This window comes from Trachypithecus francoisi, unplaced genomic scaffold (assembly GCF_009764315.1).
Source record: "Trachypithecus francoisi isolate TF-2019V2 unplaced genomic scaffold, Tfra_2.0 Lachesis_group2, whole genome shotgun sequence".
NCBI classification, from domain to species: Eukaryota; Metazoa; Chordata; class Mammalia; order Primates; family Cercopithecidae; genus Trachypithecus; species Trachypithecus francoisi.
The window spans coordinates 71,406,251-71,425,655 of record NW_022681465.1 but is presented as its reverse complement, the minus strand read 5'-3'; the positions used below and the strand labels follow the sequence as shown (position 1 = coordinate 71,425,655).

At 38.8% G+C, this 19,405-nt stretch overlaps 1 protein-coding gene across 10 annotated transcripts in view; it reads left to right on the top strand.

The window, feature by feature from the left end:
• Window positions 1-19,405, top strand: part of CPLANE1 (ciliogenesis and planar polarity effector 1) — a 160,198-nt gene that overhangs the window by 96,128 nt on the left and 44,665 nt on the right. For 6 of the 10 annotated variants that reach the window (XM_033179386.1, XM_033179388.1, XM_033179383.1 and 3 more), the window contains 5 exons: window positions 3,337-3,458; window positions 3,800-3,998; window positions 4,247-4,354; window positions 10,298-10,551; window positions 16,050-16,137. In XM_033179386.1, coding sequence (XP_033035277.1) covers window positions 3,337-3,458; window positions 3,800-3,998; window positions 4,247-4,354; window positions 10,298-10,551; window positions 16,050-16,137 — 771 coding nt within the window. Of the gene's footprint in view, window positions 1-3,336; window positions 3,459-3,799; window positions 3,999-4,246; window positions 4,355-10,297; window positions 10,552-16,049; window positions 16,138-19,405 lie in introns of those variants that run through there. The other 4 variants (XR_004429799.1, XM_033179384.1, XM_033179381.1 and 1 more) reach the window with 4 other exon arrangements.

The window sequence follows — 19,405 nt, the reverse complement described above, 5'->3', positions numbered from 1 at the left end:
CTTGAATAGTGCTCTACCCATTGTATCATAGTAATTCTTTTTTATGACTTTTAGTAAACTGTTTCTTTTACCCATGTACAGAACCTTGTACGTGCTAAAAAGCCTCTCTAACTTTATGTCTTAAAAATGTAATCATTGTAGAATATTTAGGTAATTTAGCAATCTATGAAGAAGATGAAAATTAACCATAATCACACCACTTAGCAATAATGGTTTGATATTGTTTTTTCTTTCAGTCTTTTGTGCATTTTACATAGTTAGATACAGTATATAGCATAGGTGTCCTCCCTTAGTATCTAAACTCTCATTGTCCAGATATTATGGCTGTCTTCTCTAGCTTTTCCATGAGAGTTTAGTTTAATCCTCCTGGGTCCCAATGTTGTTTTTTTCCAAGTACCTTGGGATGCTCTTAAATTAGAGTGTATCTTTAACATATTATTTATTTTGTTATTTGCATCATAGTATGTTTGCTGCAGTGTTGAAGGCAATTCATCTCTAATGCATTCAGTATTATTGCATATTGAATGCTAACTAATGAATTAAATGAATATTAATAAAAAAGATATTTAAAATGCTTTATATGTAGTAATCCTTGATGAGTTGTTATTTAAGTATTTAAGAGTTGTTTAATGATGTTTGGGCTAGCACACCTTTTTATTAGAAAAATTAGATGGGCTAGGACACCTTTTTATTTCCATTTGAAATACTGTCATAAAGTCTCCTGGAACTGGAAAATTCACTATGTAGCACATTTGCAGAAGTGGATTAGATTTGCATAAAAAGGGATACCTGTATTTTGTATCCTGTTCATTTCACTTTGATTTATATGTATGGCAAACCAGTCTCTGTGTCATCAAAGAAATATTTCATAAACATATTCCTTCTTCCAGCTATACATTAGTTTCCAGTTTTTTCTCCTACAAATTAGGCTTCAATGAATATCTTCCTGCATAAGAGACTTTTTTGGTTATTACTATGACTTAGCTACCTTTTTAACTTTGCCAATCTGATAGGTCAAAAAAAGTCATTATAGGCCAAGCACAGTGGCCCACGCCTGTAATCCCAGCACTTTGGGAGGCCAGAGCAGGCGGATCACGAGGTCAGGAGATCGACCATCCTGGCTAACACGGTGACACCCCATCTCTACTAAAAATACAAAAACAAAATTAGCTGGGCGTGGTGGCGTGCACCTGTAGTCCCAGCTACTCGGGAGGCTGAGGTGGGAGAATGGCATGAACCCGGGAGGTGGAGCTTGCAGTGAGCTGAGATCGCGCCATTGCCTGGGTGACAGAGTGAGACTCCATCTCAAAAAAAAAAAGAAAAACAAAAGTCATTATTTAAATTTGTATTTCTTTCTGAATGAAGTTGAGCATGTGTAAATGTTTTTGATATAAATGATGAGTCTGCATTTGAAAAACTTTTTTTTTTTTTTTTTTTTTTTTGAGACAGAGTCTTGCTCTATTGCCCAGGCTGGAGGCTGGAGTGCAGTAGTGCAATCTTGTCTCAAGATTGCCTCCGCCTCCCAGGTTCAAGCAATTCTCCTACCTCAGCCTCCCAAATAGCCAAGGTCTTCTGACAGGTGACTTCCACTGTGCCTGGCTAATTTTTGTATATTTAGTACAGACAGAGTTTCACCATGTTGGCCAGGCTGGTCTCAGACCTCAAGTGATTTGCCCTCCTTGGCCTCCCAAAGTGCTAGGATTACAGGTTTGAACCACCACATCGGAACTGAGAAACATTCTTAAATTAGATATGCTTAAATTATCTAAGCATATCTTTGAGAAAGCCTTGGAGGTACATTGCTTTTGTTGTTAAGTGGTTTATTGAAGTTGGCAGCTATTTCCTGAGTCTGCTGTTCATCTAGGTGAAGGCCCAAGATATAAATAATAATAAAATTTGAAATTACATTAATTATTTAAAATTACATTGTTAAGCTGTCACTCTATGCTTCTGCCTATCACCTTCTATGCATAAAATCTAATTATCTGTATTCATATATTTTAATTTTTTCTTGTGTTTGTGAAATTTTTTTGTTTTCTCTTTTTGTCTTAAATTTTTTAATGTACTACAAGATAAGTAAGCTACTTCTCAAGAAGTTGTTTCTCAATGTGGTACCAAGCAGCAAATCATTTCTTGCACATCATGTGTGATTTCTTTTTTTTCTAAGAGCAGTATGACTTATTAAAGATATATCTGCATGATGCCAAAGCTAGTCACTGTCCCCCATAAGAAAGCAGTTAAACCAATCAATTAAGAGAGAATGATTTCAGTATTTTTATTTTTCTTTTTTTTCTAGTTGTAAGTGGTTTAAATTCAAGCTTTGGTAATAAGTACTCAATACGAGTAACATTTGAAAATAGTGCTTTATTGAAAAAACAATGCTAGAAAATAAGGCTAGAGGCCTAGAACAAAAGGCACAGAGTTAAACTGTCTGATGATCTCCTGTGACAGGCCTGTTTATTTTACTGTTAAATAAGAAGCAGTTAACATTTGTGAAATTTAGATGTTAAAACACTTTAAGTGGTAAAATTTAATTATAAGCTCTGTGAATACACTATATACCACTGAATGATACCCTTTTAAAGAATGTGAATTAGCTGGGCACGGTGGCTCACACCTGTAATTCCAGCACTTTGGGAGACTGAGGTGGGCGGATCACGAGGTCAGGAGATCAAGACCATCCTGGCTAGCACAGTGAAATCCTGTCTCTACTAAAAATACAAAAAAATTAGCTGGGCGTGGTGGCAGGAGCCTGTAGTCCCAGCTACTTGGGAGGCTGAGGCAGGAGAATGACCCCGGGAGGCGGAGGTTGCAGTGAGCCGAGATTACGTCACTGCACTCCAGCCTGGGTGACATAGCGAGACTCTGTCTCAAAAAAAAAGAAAAAGAGAATGTGAATTATGTTTCAATAAAGCTGTCAATAAAAATAAGCAAATAACAAGAAACTGTTCATAGTAAAAAAAAAATTAGTTATAGGTTAATCTCCTAAAATCTGGTTTTTTTTGAAACTTCCCTAAAGTAACCAAACATGACTTAATATATCTGATATAGAAATAGGAAATTTTAGCATTTTCTTGATGTAATTTAGTTACTTTACTGTTCTTGTGAATCATTCATATGAGAAAAACAATAGTCAGCTTGCATTCAATTATGAATTCTAAATTACCCTTAGAATAGAATTTGCTTTAATTATTTATACGCATGTCACTTCTACTTAGATTTCAAGAAGTACAATTTATGTTGTTTGTTGCTAACTTGTTCATACAAAGTTGATGGTTTGGAGCAGTTTACAGTGTTTTTCTTAAAGTTTCTGATTATTTCTTTTTTAATTTTCAGAACATGAGCCTTTGAATGCTCCTCAGCTCTTGGTCCCAGATGTATATCTAAATCTGAAGCTTTCCACTGAAATGTCAGAGAAACCTTTGTCACCCTCAACACCTCATACAGTAGCAAACTTGGTTTGTGTTTTATTCAGAAATTTTAATAATGCCTTTGCACTAAAATGTATTATGGTCATCTAGACATTATTCAATTGTGTAGATGAAATGAGGCTAAAAATCTCATCTAGGTAGTTTTGTAGTAAAAGTTCAAAAATTAATTTAAGCATTGTGCCAAAAATATTGTAGACTAAGATCAATAATACATACTTCCTGCTCCTTTTCCCAAGTTGGGCACATTCAGGCCCTTCTTTCCTTGTTATTAATAAGAGTTAAGAATTAAGCCTTTATTTGGGGGGACAGAGTGACCATATAGAGTAAAAAGAATGTAACCCTCTTTGATTTTATGTGTTTTGGCTCAGGTTGGACATACTTATATAAATGTGATTGACATTGAAGCTGATGATCTTCTACAGGAATTACCTGTGAGAGAAGAGCCTTCAAATGATAATGTTATCAAACAGCAAAGCGATCATCCAGCAGTTCCATCGTCTGCAGAGTTACATTATATGGCAGCTTCAGTTACTAATGCTGTTCCCCCACATAATTTTAAGAGTCAAGGTAATTTTTTCCTACTTTTAAAACAAAAATGATTTGAAAAGTTCTTTAATATAGCATTGTTATCCCTACTCACATCTCTTAGCTCTCCTCCTAAAACCCACTGTATTTTTGGATGTTTATATTCACAGAAATGTTCTGTTAACCTTCTCATTACCTTATTTAGAAGTTTAGAATCAGTCTTTGAATGCTTTTCATATTCTTGATAGAATCAGCCAATTCCTCTATGAATTTATTTTCCAAACCTGCAGAAGTAGCTCCAGCTTGTTTGGATGGAAAAAGCTTGAGAGCAGGCATTACAGAAGTGAAGGAGCCTAGTGTCACCTCACCTACACCATCAGACATACAGCAGAACGAAGGTAAACAGCCAAGAGGTATAGCATGACCCTCTTCTGAATTACTGTTGTATTGGAAACAAGCAGCAAAATTTGGTAATTGCAAAAGAAACCAGAAAAAGAGCTGTCCCTTGCCAAGGAGCATGGGGCAAATAGGTAAATGAAGTAGAGACATGATTCCAAAGCTGGGACCCATGGATATTTTGTAAAAAGTCACAAATCTGTTTATGCATATGTCTTTTCTCAATTAATAAGGCTAAAAATAAATATTCTGTGTGAGTTCATGAGTGTTTTGATGTTAAAAAGCAATTCTTATATTGTAAAAGGTGGGAAATTATCAAATAGCACACCAAAAATAAACAGGCATGGTAGCCAACAATATTTTTTTTCCCAACTTTTATTTCAAATTTGGGACACATGTACAGGTTTGTTACCTAGGTATATTGCATGATGCTAAGGTTTAGGGTATGATTGGACCCATCACCCAGGTAGTGAGCATAGTACCCAATAGGTAGTTTTTCATCCCTTACCTTCCTCCCTCCCTCTCCGTCTCGTAGTCCTCAGTGTCTGTTGTTTCCATCTTTGTGGCCAGGTGTACGCAATTCAATAGTATTTATAAATATTCAGTTTTATAGTCAGGTTGCATTATGGTAACTTTTTACAAGATTTAGAAGACTATATATATTTAAATTTTTAAATAAAATACATATATATGTGTGTATTGTTATTGTGTTTTAGAGACAGAATCTTGCTGAATTGTTCAGACTGGGGTACAGTGGTTCGATCATAGTTCACTGTAGCCTCGAACTCCTGGGCTCAAGGGATCCTCCTGCCTCAGCCTCCCAAGTAGCTAGAATTACAGGCAGACACCACCATGCCTAGCTAATTAAAAAATTTTTTTAGGCCGGGCGCGGTGGCTCAAGCCTGTAATCCCAGCACTTTGGGAGGCCGAGACGGGCGGATCACGAGGTCAGGAGATCGAGACTATCTTGGCTAACACGGTGAAACCCCGTCTCTACTAAAAATACAAAAAAAAAAAAAACTAGCCGGGCGAGGTGGCGGGCGCCTGTGGTCCCAGCTACTCCGGAGGCTGAGGCAGGAGAATGGCGTAAACCCGGGAGGCGGAGCTTGCAGTGAGCTGAGATCCGGCCACTGCACTCCAGCCTGGGCGACAGAGCGAGACTCCGTCTCAAAAAAAAAAAAAAAAAAAAAAAATTTTTTTATAGAGACAGGGTCTCACTATGTTGCCCAGGTTGGTCTTAAACTCCTGGTCTGAAGTGATCCTCCCACCTCAGCCTCCCAAAGTACTGGGATTACAGGCATGAGCCACCACACCAGCCTAGAAGAATATCCCTCCACAACCTGAAGCTACTACATCCTGTGACTGGTTAGGTTAATCCAATATGCAATCAGACTTCCTGCAACAGAGACCTAAGTCTCCCCTAGGTTCCACAGTGGTTGTGAGGTATGGACATAGCCAGCCCTGTGGTTGCAAGATGCTTGGGCACAGAGTCTAGCTCTGCCTGATTATTATATAATGACAGTGGGCACTCAGGAGACATGAGGAGCAAGGAAGGGATGGGTTAGGATGTGTTAGGGCATGTGTATTACAGCTGCATGTACAAACAAGTACCAGCATTTCAGATTTTAAAGCCTTCATCTTCTCTCTTCTGTCATGGGGTTGCTAAGGTGCATGGGTGGTGAATGGAGGACGTATGAAGCTAGCAATCTTTCAGACGGGGGAGGTATGTGGGAAAGTGAACAGAGCCTGGCTTTTAGATTCAAATAGAACAGACCTGGATTTGAATCCCAGCTCTGTCACTTAATAGCTTAGATACGTTTTACAAATCAATTAACTTTCTTTGATCCTCAGTTGTATGTCTGTAGGACACACCTCAGAGGGTTGTCATGAAGTACATCTAGCCAAGTGTCTGTGGCTGCTTATGTACCCTGTTAGTTTCCCTTCATTTTCATGCCAATCAACTTTTGAAGTTCTGGCAGACAGGAAGTAGATTTTTCTCTCTGTGACTCCTGAGTATCTTAGGCCAGCATTTCAAATGACCATAAGCTACAGATTAATTTCATTTATCAATGAGACTGGGTTTATAATCAACCTTTGGAGTTTCCTTACAGGGGGAGAATGCCTGGTTGCAAAAATTTATCAGTGGATCCTTGTACTCTAATTACAGAGAAGAACTTTAAAAGGAAAAGTTTTATATTTTGAAATTAAATTCTGTCGTTTTACGTAATATACTTTATTATTTGTTTTTTTTTTTTTGAGATGGAGTCTCACTGTGTCACCCAGGCTGGAGTGCAGTGGTGTAATCTCGGCTCACTGCAACCTCTGCCTCCCAGGTTCAAGTGACTCTCATGCCTCAGCTTCCCGAATAGCTGGTACTACAGGCATGTGCCACTACACTAGACTAGTTTTTATATTTTTAGTAGAGGTAAGGTTTTGCCATGTTGGTCAGGCTGGTCTTGAACTCCTGACCTCATGATCCACCCACCTCAGCCTCTCAAAGTGCTGAGATTACAGATGTGAGCCACCGCGCCTGGCCCATAATATGCTTTAGAAACTCAGAATATAGTCACACATTAGAGTTGACTGGGATTTACATTACAGGAAAAGGTGAGGAGAAGGGAGGGACAAGGTCACTAGATGCATACAACAAAAAGCCAAACAAACAATAAATTTCTGTTTTAGTGAGACCTGCTCATTATTTTTTGAATGACAGTAGCATCTTATTTTGGAAGTCATCTCTTATTAGGAATATCATCAGTAATAGCAAGCAGAGTTTTGCTGGGCCTAGAAAGAGCATTGCAGGGTCAGTGGAACTCAGTGTTTAACATTCTTGGATGGGTGATTTCTCTATGAGTCAGTGGAAGCGGAACAGGTTCTCCAGAGAAAGGGAAGCTAGTTTCATTATATATTGAGGACGTTCTGGGTTTTGAGCATGTACTTCTCTTTTGCTGTATTTTCCACTTGGAAGTTTGTATGCATCACATTCTTTCCTGAGAGTGATTAAAGCTGATGCTTCAGGCTGCTGAGAAACAGGGATAGATAGATATAAAGTACTGTGAGAGTCAAGCTAAAAAGGGTAGGGCCAGAACAGGTAGGGAAATACTATATAACTGCCATTGCCAATGTTGCCATTTACTATTGTCTTATCATGGGAAGGTTCATCTTAGACTGGGACTGAAATATAATAAGCACTATTTATATTTTTTTAGTAGTTCACATTTTTTCAAAGTACTTTGCCACATTATGTGATCTTCACAAAACGTGTAAGTTAGGTAGGGCAGGCATCATAATCTTCATTTGACTGACTCTTCATTCAATAAACATGAAGTTAAAGACCATATACCAGGGCTAAAGAAGAGAGAAACACCAGGCTCTCAGTCTGCGGGCATGCCTACAGGGGAAAGGAAAGACAGACATATAAAAAGATGATTATGATACTGCTTGGTAAGTTCTGCAGTGACGGGATGAATGAGATTCTTGGGTAAGACAGCATGGAATCCATCTCGGGGGATGATTGGGGCTATTTGGAGGAGAGACACCTAAATGGAATCTTAAAGGAAAGTAGGTTTTAGTGAGAGAATGGGCCTTCAGACAGACAGAATAGATTTTGCAGTAAGTTAATGGAACTTTTTTAGTTTGAGAAAATTAAAGTTGGGCTGGGTGTAGTGGCTCACGCCTATAATCCCAGCACTTTGGGAGGCTAAGGCGGGTGGATTGCTTGAGCTCAGGAGTTTGAGACCGGCCTTGGCAACATAGTGAGACCCTGTCTCTATGAGAAATAGAAAAATTAGCCAGGTGTTGTGGCACACACCTGTATTCCCATTACTCTAGAGGCTGAGGCAGGAGGATCGCTTGATTCCAGGAGGCAGAGGTTGCAGTAAACCAAGATCTCATCACTGCACTCCAGCCTGGGTGCTAGAGCGAGACCATGTCTCAAAGAAAAGAAAAGAAAATTAAAGTTCATTATGCCTGGAGTCAAACGGAGTAGTATTTTGTTTGTTTGTTTAAAGAAATAGCAAGAGATGAAGCTGGAGAGGTAGACAGTGGAAAGATTATGTGTGCCATTGTCTGTCATATGGAGGCATTTGGACTTTTAAGGTGAAGGCATTGGAGACACACTGAAGAGTTTTGGACAGAAAAGGAACGTGATTTCTGTTTTTAAAAGATCTCTCTGGACCTGGTGTGGAAGATGGACTAGATAGGATAGAGATAAATTACAGATAGAGATATGATTTGGGGTCTATTTATTGTGAAAGCTTCAGCCAAGTAGTGGTATTAAGAATGTAGGCGTTTAGCAGGTTGAATCATCAGTACTTGTCACTTTGGATCTAAGGGAAAGAACGGAGCCTCAAGTGACTTTCTGGTCTGTGGTGTGGGAAACTGAATGGTGGTGCTGTTTGCTGAGCTGCGGAACAAGGAAGAGGGAGCAATTTGGAGGGGCAGAAGCAATGAATTCATTTTTATGTGCTTATGGGACAACCTAACTGGTATGTTCAGGATATGAGGAGCTGGAGCTAAAAAAGACTGCCATATGGATTTGGGAGTCATCTTTCATCAATGACATAACTCAGAGAAAGTGGGAAGAGTAAGTAGAGAAGTGAGTTCAGGCTGGCAGCCCAGGAAGTACTGATGGGTAAAAGGAGTGGATGGCAGCAGAAGAAGTATGAGCAATACAGGCCGGAGGAGACCCAGACATCAGAAGAGGAGTGCATTTAGTTGCAGACCAGGTGCAGGGGCTCACGCCTGTAATCCAGCACTTCCTGAGACTGAGGTGGGAGGATTGCTTGAGCCCAGGAGTTCGAGACCAGCCGGGGTGACAGAGCGAGGCTCTTAAAAAAAAAAAAAAAAAAGGAGGTGTTGCAAATTTGGCAGAAGAATCAACTGAATTTAAGAAGAAGAAGAGTCATTGGCTTTGATTTTGGTTTTAGGAGGTTTAACGTTTGCCTGAGATCCCATATAAGTCAGTAATAGCCAATATTGGGGCCAGCTTTAATGTGTGATGTTTTTGGTTTTCAAGTAGAATTTGAAAAAGTCATTAAAAATATTAAATTTGGGCCGGGCGCGGTGGCTCAAGCCTGTAATCCCAGCACTTTGGGAGGCCGAGACGGGCGGATCACGAGGTCAGGAGATCGAGACCATCCTGGCTAACACGGTGAAACCCCGTCTCTACTAAAAATACAAAAACTAGCCGGCGAGGTGGCGGGCGCCTGTAGTCCCAGCTACTCGGGAGGCTGAGGCAGGAGAATGGCGTAAACCTGGGAGGCGGAGCTTGCAGTGAGCTGAGATCCGGCCACTGCACTCCAGTCCCGGCGACAGAACGAGACTCCGCCTCAAAAAAAAAAAAAAAAAAAAAAAAAAATTAAATTTGCTTTTTTTTTTTTTTTTTTTTGAGACGGAGTCTCGCTCTGCCACCCAGGCTGGAGTGCAGTGGCCAGATCTCAGCTCACTGCAAGCTCCGCCTCCTGGGTTTACGCCATTCTCCTGCCTCAGCCTCCCGAGTAGCTGGGACTACAGGCGCCCGCCTCGTCGCCTGGCTAGTTTTTTTTGTATTTTTAAGTAGAGACAGGGTTTCACCATATTAGCCAGGGTGGTCTCGATCTCCTGACTTCGTGATCCGCCCGTCTCGGCCTCCCAAAGTGCTGGGATTACAGGCTTGAGCCACCGCGCCCGGCCTAAATTTGCTTTTTGACGAAGTGTATGTTTGTAGCAAGGAATGAAAGTAATATTCAGACTTTCCTTGTATGTGGAACTTTGTGGTAGTAATTTATGTATTCTTATCCCAGAAATCAAGAAGCTGAAAAGGAATTTTTAGGTATATTTAATTAAAACTGATTTGGAAAGTAGTGTTGTGTTGGTTTAAAATGAAGTCATCAAAAAATGAGATCATCAATAATACCTCTTCTTTAATTATAATCAATTCTGCTTTTACTCTTATTAATATTTAGATCTGCCAAAACCAGAGTTCCAATTCAAAGGACAGAGCACGAAGTCAGACTCTGCGGAAGATTATCTGTTGTGGAATCGGCTGCAAGGTGTCTCTGCAGCTCGCCCTGCACCAAGCTTTGCAGCTCACCGACTAGAGCATCTTACTGCTAAGCTTCAGAAAATTGACAAGCAGTTGCTAGCAATACAGAACATTGCTGAAAAGATAGAGCAGGATTTCCCCAAACCTGAAGTGCTAGATCTACATTGTGATAAGGTAGACTACCTTTATTTTTAGTTTTTTGTTTGCAACTGATTTATTAGATTTGTAGTGTGATATAACTTTGGATACTTGATTTTTCAAAATAATGAGAAGTTTATTTTCTTTGAGCTAGGGTTTATCAACCTCAGCACTATCGACATTTGAGCCAGATAATTCTTTGTTGTGGGGGACTGCCCCATGTGTTGTAGAGTATTTGGCAGCATCCCTGGTCTTTACCCACTGGTTTCCAGTGGCACTGCTTCCTAGTTGTAACAGTCAAAAATGTCTCCAGATAATGCCAAATTTTCCCTGGGAGCCAAAATCACCCTCAGTTGAGAACCATTACCTTTAAGAAGTAAACCCATGTATAATGCTATTATCATAAAATGAGTTGGAAAATATTACCCTCTCCTATATTTTGGAAAATCTTTTATAGGATTGGTACTATTTCTTCTTTAAATGTTCGGTACAATTCAGTGAAGCCATCTTCACTGAAGATGCTTAAAGTTTTGTTTGTTGGGACATTTTACAGTATAAATTTAGTTTCTTCTGTAGATATAGGGCTATTCAGCTGATCTGCTCTAAATAAAGCTTTTTCTAGAGTCCTCCCACACAAAAATGAAGTAAACCCATGCTTCCTATCAAGAAAAGGAATATGTGAATTACAAAACTAGAATTGATTTTAAAGGAACCCCACTTATAATTATCATTTTCTTCTGAAAGATTTTTATACTTTTATAAATATTATTGTCCTTCTATTTGGAGTTTTTGTGAGTTTCTTTTAAATATTTTATATAAGAGAGTTAGTAGTCAGTTCCTTAGAAATTTTTCATATCTTTTTTTCTTTTTATTCTTGAGTCATAGTCTTGCTCTGTTATCCAGGCTGGAGTGCAGTGATGCGATCATGACTCACTGCAGCCTCAATCTCCCAGGTTCAAGCAATCCTCCCATCTCAGCCTCCTGAGTACCTGGGACTATAGGTGTGCACCACCACTCCCAGCTAAGTTTTTAAAATTTTTTCGTGGATACAAGTTCTCCCTATGTTGCTCAAATTAGCCTCGAATTCTTGGCCTCAAGCAGTCTTGCCTTGGCCTCCAAAAGTGCTGGGATTATAGATGTGAGCCGCCATACCAGCCTAGTTTTCTATATCTTTAAAAGGTAGACATACAAAATAATGTTTATATATAATGACAGTTAAATAAAACAGGAAGTCTTAAAAATTATTTTGCACATTTTGTCCTTTTTTTTAAAGGAAGAACAATTTATATCAAAAAGATTAGAGAACAAATATTATGTTACAAATAATTGGTTAAATGAGACCATGGTTGGGTACTTGAGGCCAGGAGTTTGAGATCAGCCCAGGCAACATAGCGAGACCTCATCTCCATAAAAATAATAATAAGTCGGGCATGGTGGTGTGCACCTTTAGTCCTAGCTACTTGGGAGGCTGAGGTGGGAGGATCACTTGAGCCCAGGAGTTCAAGGCTGCAGTAAGCTATCATTGTGCCACTGCACTGTAGCCTGGGTGTCAGAGCAAGGCCCTGCCTCTTAAAAAAACAAAAAACAAAGTTAAATGTCTTAAAGTCTAATATTGGGAAATGCAAAATAGTCTGCAGGATAAGAATTCCGTTATTGACTTACCTTACAAATATTCCAGTTTGCTAGTGTGTTGACATTTAAAAAATGTATTTATTAGGTTTATAGTACACCTTTAATCCAAACATTTAACACATTTAAAAATTAAGATTAAGCATATGTGAAACCATACTGAAAGCATATGAGGCAGTACTACGACTAAGTAAAAATATTAATACTAAGTAATGATATTATGATGCTTATTTGGTTGTTTTCCTCTCTTTTAGGGGGTAGATTTGGGGTTTCACCATGTTGCCCAGGCCAGTCTCTAACTCCTGGGCCCAAATGATCCTCCACCTCAGCCTCCCAAAGTACTGGGATCACAGGTGTGAGCCACTGCACCTGGCCTGCTTTCTGTTTTTTTTTTTAAACCCAGATTTAGATCTTCACATCCAAATAAATGTTCAGCATCAAAGCAGTTGTTGGAACTCCTTACTTCAAAGAATCTCTTTTGAAATTGCCTTTGAGCTAGTTTAGTATTCATTATCTACAGCCAGATACTTGATTATACCCAAATCTAGTCTTGATCCTGGTTTGCTCACTCTCAGAAGAGTTCATGAATCATTAATTCCTTCAGCAAACATTTATTGAGCATCTACTGCATATTAGGCCCTGTGCTAAATTCCAGGAATAGAAAGATAAATAAGGCATAGTACCTACTCTCAAGGAGTGTAAAATCTAATAAAAGAAGATAGATGTATATACCAATAAATACATACATACTGGGTCTAATGAGGCACATAGGTATGCCTGGCGTGTTGTGACTAGATGGGGTAAGTGAAGCTGTGGCATCAAAGAAGGCTTTGTAGTGGTGACTCGAGCTGGTAATGAATTGGTATTCATCAGCTAATTAAGGAAAGACTGACAAAATATTGTGAGCAAAGGAGAAAGGTACCAAATGGCATAGTGTTTGGGGAGCTGTAAGAGCATTACTTAGAGGTAGAAGTTAGTGGGATTGGACTTTAAGACATTTGGCAGTAGAGGTAGGAGAGGGGAGACAAGGAGGAACAGAAAGCATTTACTATGTCAAGCCATTGGGATTTTATCCTATAAGCAGGTAGCGGGAAACCACAGAAGTATTTTAAACAGTGAAGGGAGATGATCAGATATGCAGACAGTAATGTGGAGGGTAGATTGGAAAGGATAAGTCTGGGAACAAGGAGACCACATGGGTTACAGTGGTTCCACATCTGACTGCCCATTAGAATCATCTAGGAAACTTGTTAAGAATGCAAATTTCTGGGCCCCATTTCCCTGAAATTCTGATTTTAAGTAGGTCTGGTTAGAGCCCAGGAATCTGTGTTATTAACAAGCTTCACAAATGATTCTTATGCTGCTAGCTCTATATCAGGTCCACTGGTAAGTGTTTGAGATCCACTAAATATCTATGGCAGGAAATTAACAATGTGCCCGAATTTGAGCGGTAAGAATGGAGGGAAGACATTAATAGGACTTAGAGATTGATAAGCCGTGGGAAGGTGAAGAAGACAACAGAGATTCACAGTGGTGTCCAGATTCCAGCCTGAGTGAATGGTGGAGCCATTTTCCAAAGTAAGGAAGAGGAAGAGGGGTGTGTGTGTGTGTGTGTGTGTGTGTATGTGTGTGTTGGGGGAGGGAAGCACAATGATTTCTATCAGGGACATGACAAATTTGAGGTGCTGTGAGATAAGTAGGTAGTTCCTCAGAAGCAGCTGAGGAACTACAACTGGGCTGAAGTTACAGATTTTGGAGTAATCAGTTAGGAGGAAGTTCAGTAATCAGTTAGGAGGAAGTTCAAATCATGATAGCATAGGCGCTCCTCAGAGAGCACATAGAGGAGAAAAGAAGAGGGCAAAGAATCTTGTAGAAACACTGCCTTGTAAGGATGAGGATTCAACAAGACTTGATAGCAGTCTGAAGTCATAAGAGACTCAGAAGAAAGCCAGCCAAAGCAGGAGTTGCAGGAGGGAATTTCCACATATCTTAATGCTTAATGGACTCCTGTCCATTAAGCATTTGAACTCCTGTGCCTGTCAAGATCACTCAGATGCTTTTTCAGAGTATACATTCTATCCCTGCGGAATCTGCTGGGGAGGTGGAGATGGCATGGCATTTTGAAAAGGCTCTCAAAAATTCTGATAGGGCTCCTCTCTCAAGCCTTTTAAGACTTGAAGGTAGGGACAATGTCTTTTGCTACACAGGGTGGGCATTTAATAAGTATTTGTTTAATGGTTGTTTTTGCTATCTTAGTTTTGATTCTGGCACTAATAAAATCACATTAACATACTAAAGATTCACCACTAGAACAGTTATTTATAATTGTGGCAGAAGGTTGGGAGACAATTTCAAAGGAAGAGTTCCAAAAGCATTTGCTCAGAGCCCCTAAGTACAGTAGTCCCCTCTTATTTGCAGTTTTGTTTTCTGAGGTTTCTGTTACCCTCTGTACAGTATAAGAAGATATTTTGAGAGACAGAAAGAAACCACATTCACATAACTTTGATTACAGTATATTGTTATAATCATTCAATCTTATTCTTAGCAATTATTAATCTCTTACTGTGCCTAATTGATGAATTAAGCTTTATCATAGGTATGTATGCATAGGAAAAAACATAGTGTACAATTGGCGCTCTATATCCATGGGTTCTGCATCTGACAGTTCAACCAAGTGTGGATTGAAAATATTTAATAAAAACAAAAAGGATGGTTGCATCTGTACTGAACATGTACAGAGTTTTTTCTTGTCATTCCTAAACAATATGTCATAACAACTATTAATATTTAACATTTACGTTGTATTAGATATTGTAAGTAATCTAGAGATTATTTAAAGTATATGGGAGAATGTGTATAGGTTATATGCAAATACTGCACCATTTTATATAAGGAACTTGAGTGTCTGTGGATTTTGACGTCAGGAGCCAATCCCTCATGGATACTAAGGGACAGCTATAAATAAGGTTCGGTACTACCCACAGTTTCAGGCATCCACTGGGGGTCTTGGAACATATCTCCCAGAGAAAAAGAGGGTATTTAGTCTTCTAAAATGACCAGTTTGAGGGAAATAACGTTAATTTTGTATACACACACACACAATTTATTTATTTAATTTATTTTTGAGATGGAGTCTCACTGTGTCATCCAGGCTGGAGTGCAGTGGCGCAATCTTGGCTCACTGCAAGCTCTGCCTCCCAGGTTGAAGCAATTCTCCTGCCTTAGCCTCCTGAGTAGCTGGGATGTACAGGCACCTGCCACCATGCCCACCTAATTTTTGTATTTTTAGTAGAGACGGGGTTTTGCCATGTTGGTTAGGGTGGTCTCAAACTCCTGACCTCAAGTGATCTGCCTGCTTCACCCTCCCAAAGTGCTGGGATTATAGGTGTGAGCCACTGGGCCCAGCAGGTTTGGTATATTTTTAAAAAATGCTCTCACATTGTTATAATGTACACATAAATACAAACATCTTCACTTGCCTAAGAAAACAGCTTAGAGTCCTGGAAGAGGCCCAGGGATACTCTGGGCAGACACTGAGTAGGAAGTAGTCTTGAAGACTTGAATTGACCGTGTCATGCCACTAAAAAAGTCATTGAATCTCTCTGGGCTTTGTTCTCTCCTTTTTAATATGAGTTTGTCTAGATGGTAATTAAGGTTCTTCTTCATTCTAAAATTTTATGATACAATTTTCCTGAGCCTCTTAAAAGTTTATAACTCAGTTAAGCTACAAATAAGTAAAAATTTCCTCTGCTTTATTGATCCCTACCATTTAGGTTATATTGGATTTAATCCCATTTCTTTTACTTTTGCATTAATGCAAGTGTTTAAAACTTACAAAAACTTGTTTGTTATTTTGAAATTATCCAAGTATTACCATTGTTTTGTCGTGTGTGTTTTTTCTACAGATTGGACCAGTGGATCACATTGAATTCTCTTCTGGCCCTGAATTCAAAAAAACATTAGTCTCAAAAACCGTTAGCATTTCTGAAGAAGGTTTGTAGGGGCTGACAGGGACTGGCTGAAGTCTTGCTTTAGTTGACCTGAAAGAATAAACATTGCTTTGTGGAGTGCCAGAAGTAGGAATAGTTTTCATATGTGAGCTTAACTCATCAGCTTCCCAGTTTTTAGATAAGGATTATTTTTTTTGTAATGTGATTAGCTTCCACCTCAAAGCCTTTTTTTTTTTTTTTTTTTTTGAGAAGGCAGTAACCTCCTCTGAATTTCATACCAGGATGGGGCAAGTGTGGCCTGGAGCTCAGTTTTTGTGGATTCCAAGCCATTGACCTCATAGTGCTGAGGATTGCACAGAACTTTGTGCTGAGGTTGCTGTTTGTCTGTGATCATCAGCTGAGCTGGAATTTGAGGTTCTGGTAAAATGGCCAGGCAGTGGTGAGGTATTAAGTTTTTTCATTTTTTATTGAAAGAATGAATTTGTTTTTACTTTCTACTGTGTGTGTAGTTTATACCTGTGTTCTCTTCTCATTCAGTCTTGTCAGTCTTTTCAAAAACCAGTGTTTGTTAATTCTCTTTGTTTCTCAGTTTCCTTTTTCATTAATCTTTATTATGTCTTCTATTTGGGGAGGATTAACTTGTTGGCTTTTTTCTAATTTTACTTTTTCTTGTTTTCTAATATGTGTAATTGAGGCTGAATATGGTCCTGCATGGACCTACTTATCATCATCTGGTGGTGTTCAGGTCTACATAGTTTGTAGTTCGCATTATGATTTCTTTAGCTTGTAAAAGGAATTTTTAGCTTCTAAATATTAAGAATTCTAATATACAGGGCTATGTTTTTGTGGTTGATTTCCACTTTCATTGTATTTTGATTAGCTGATGTGTATGATGATATCAAATCTTAGAAATTTGTTAAGATTTTCCTTGTGGCTGAGGATAGTCAGTTTTTACGTTATGTTCCACATTTATCTGAAGAGACCAAACATTTTCTGTTGGTTGTATGTATTGTATGTGTATATATCTCCCTTTGGTCAAGCTTCTAAATTGTATTGTCCAGCTTTTTATATTTTTTCTGATTCTTTAGTCAGCTTGATCCATTAATTTCTCAGAAGGTTGCATTAAAAATTACCCATAGTGATTATGGAATTATTTATCCTTGTAAATCTGTTACATTCATCTTAAGGCTATAAGGTGAAAATAGTTCAGGATTGTTATATTTCTTGTTGGATTTTGTCTCTTTTATCATTAAGTAATTATTCCCAATAATCCTTTTTGACTTATAGTCAATTTTGTTTAATATGAACATTACTACCCCTGTGTTCTGGTATAACTTTTTGATATGTTTTATTTTTTAAAATTTTATGTAAAATTTCTATGCTATTTTAATAGAAGACAGAATCATACAATTAACTTTCATATACTCAACAACAAACTTTAATCATTATCAACTCATGGCCAATCCATTTTTTACCTAAACACCTACCCACACCCACCCACTCTTCCCACCTTTTTCTTGATTATTTTGAAGTGAAACCCAGACAGCACGTTATTTTATATATAAATATTTTATATGTATCTCTAAAAGATCAGGTCCATTTTTAAAATATAAGCACAATAATATTGACAGTCCTTTAAAAAATTCTTAATATACTTATATATCTAATCAGGGTTCAAATGTTGCCGATTGTCTTGTTTCAAAAAATAGCTTTTTAGGCCGGGTATGGTTTCTCACACCTGTAATCCCAGCACTTTGGGAGGCTGAGGCAGGCGGATCACAAGATCAGGAGTTTAAAACCAGCCTGGCCAATATGGTGAAACCCTGTCTCTACTAAAAATACAAAAATTAGCCTGGTGTGGTGGTGGGCACCTATAGTCGCAGCTACTCAGGAGGCTGAGGCAGGAGAATTGCTTGAAGCCCAGGAGGCAGAGGTTGCAGTGAGCCGAGATCATGCCACTGCACTCCAGCCTGGGCGACAGAGCGAGACTCCGTCTCAAAAAACAAAAAAACAAAAAAAACTTTTTAATTATTATAGTTGGAACCCAGGTAATATCTATATGTGGCCATTGGTTGATGGCTTGTAAGTCTCTTTACTTCTGGGTTCCTTCTCTGCTTTTTCTTCCTTGAAGTTTTCTTTGTTGAAGAAACAAGATATTTGTTCTGAAGTGTTTTTCAGAGTCTGAGTTTTGCTAATTGAGTCTCTGTGATGTCATTTAATGTGTCGTTTTCTCCTCCGTATTTCTTGTAAATTGGATATCCCTTTACTTTCAGGCTGTTTGATTATGTTGTAGTTGTGTCCAGCATCTACCAAGATTTCATTCCTTTAAATAATTAGACAATCTTTTTTATTTTTTTCTTATTTTTTTATTTTTTATTTTCTTGAGACGGAGTCTCGCTCTGTCGCCAAGACTGGAGTGCAGTGGCGCGATCTCGGCTCACTACAAGCTCCGCCTCCCGGGTTTACACCATTCTCCTGCCTCAGCCTCCCCAGTAGCTGGGACTACAGGCGCCCACCACCTCGCCCGGCTAGTTTTTTTGTATTTTTTAGTAGAGACAGGGTTTCACCGGGTTAGCCAGGATGGTCTCGATCTCCTGACCTCGTGATCCGCCCGTCTCGGCCTCCCAAAGTGCTGGGATTACAGGCTTGAGCCACCGTGCCCGACCTAGACAATCTTTTTTAACCAGCAAGCATAATCAGTATTCATTTATTGTATTTACTGATATATTTGTGCTTATTTCTAATATCTTATTTCATGGGGTTTTTTTGCCATTTTTTTCCTTTATTTTTTGTTCCTCTTTTTTGCCTTTTATTGGATTGAGTTTTCTATTTTCTGTCTTTCCTACTGTATTGATTCAGAAATTATACATTTGATTTTTAATTTTTAGTGGTTATTCTTGAATTTTTAACATTCATAGTTGAGTTAAAATTTAAGGTGAAGTTGGACATGGTGGTGCATACGTGTAGTCCCAGCTATTTGGGAGGCTGAGGTGGGAGGATCACTCGAGCCCAAGAATTAAAGATTGTAGTATGCTATCATCACACCTATGAATAGCCACTACACTCCAACCTGGACAACATAGTGAGACACCATCTCAAAAGTTTTTTCTTTTTAAATTAAGGTAAATATATCTACCTCCCAAACAATATAAGGACTTTAGACCTTTTTAGCACTGATTTGTTCCCTCCATCTTCTCTGATACTGTTTTTTTTTTTGTTTGTTTGTTTGTTTTTGAGAGTCTCGCACTGTGGCCCAGGATGGAGAGTGCAGTGGTGTGATCTCAGCTCACTACAACCACTGCCTCCCAGGT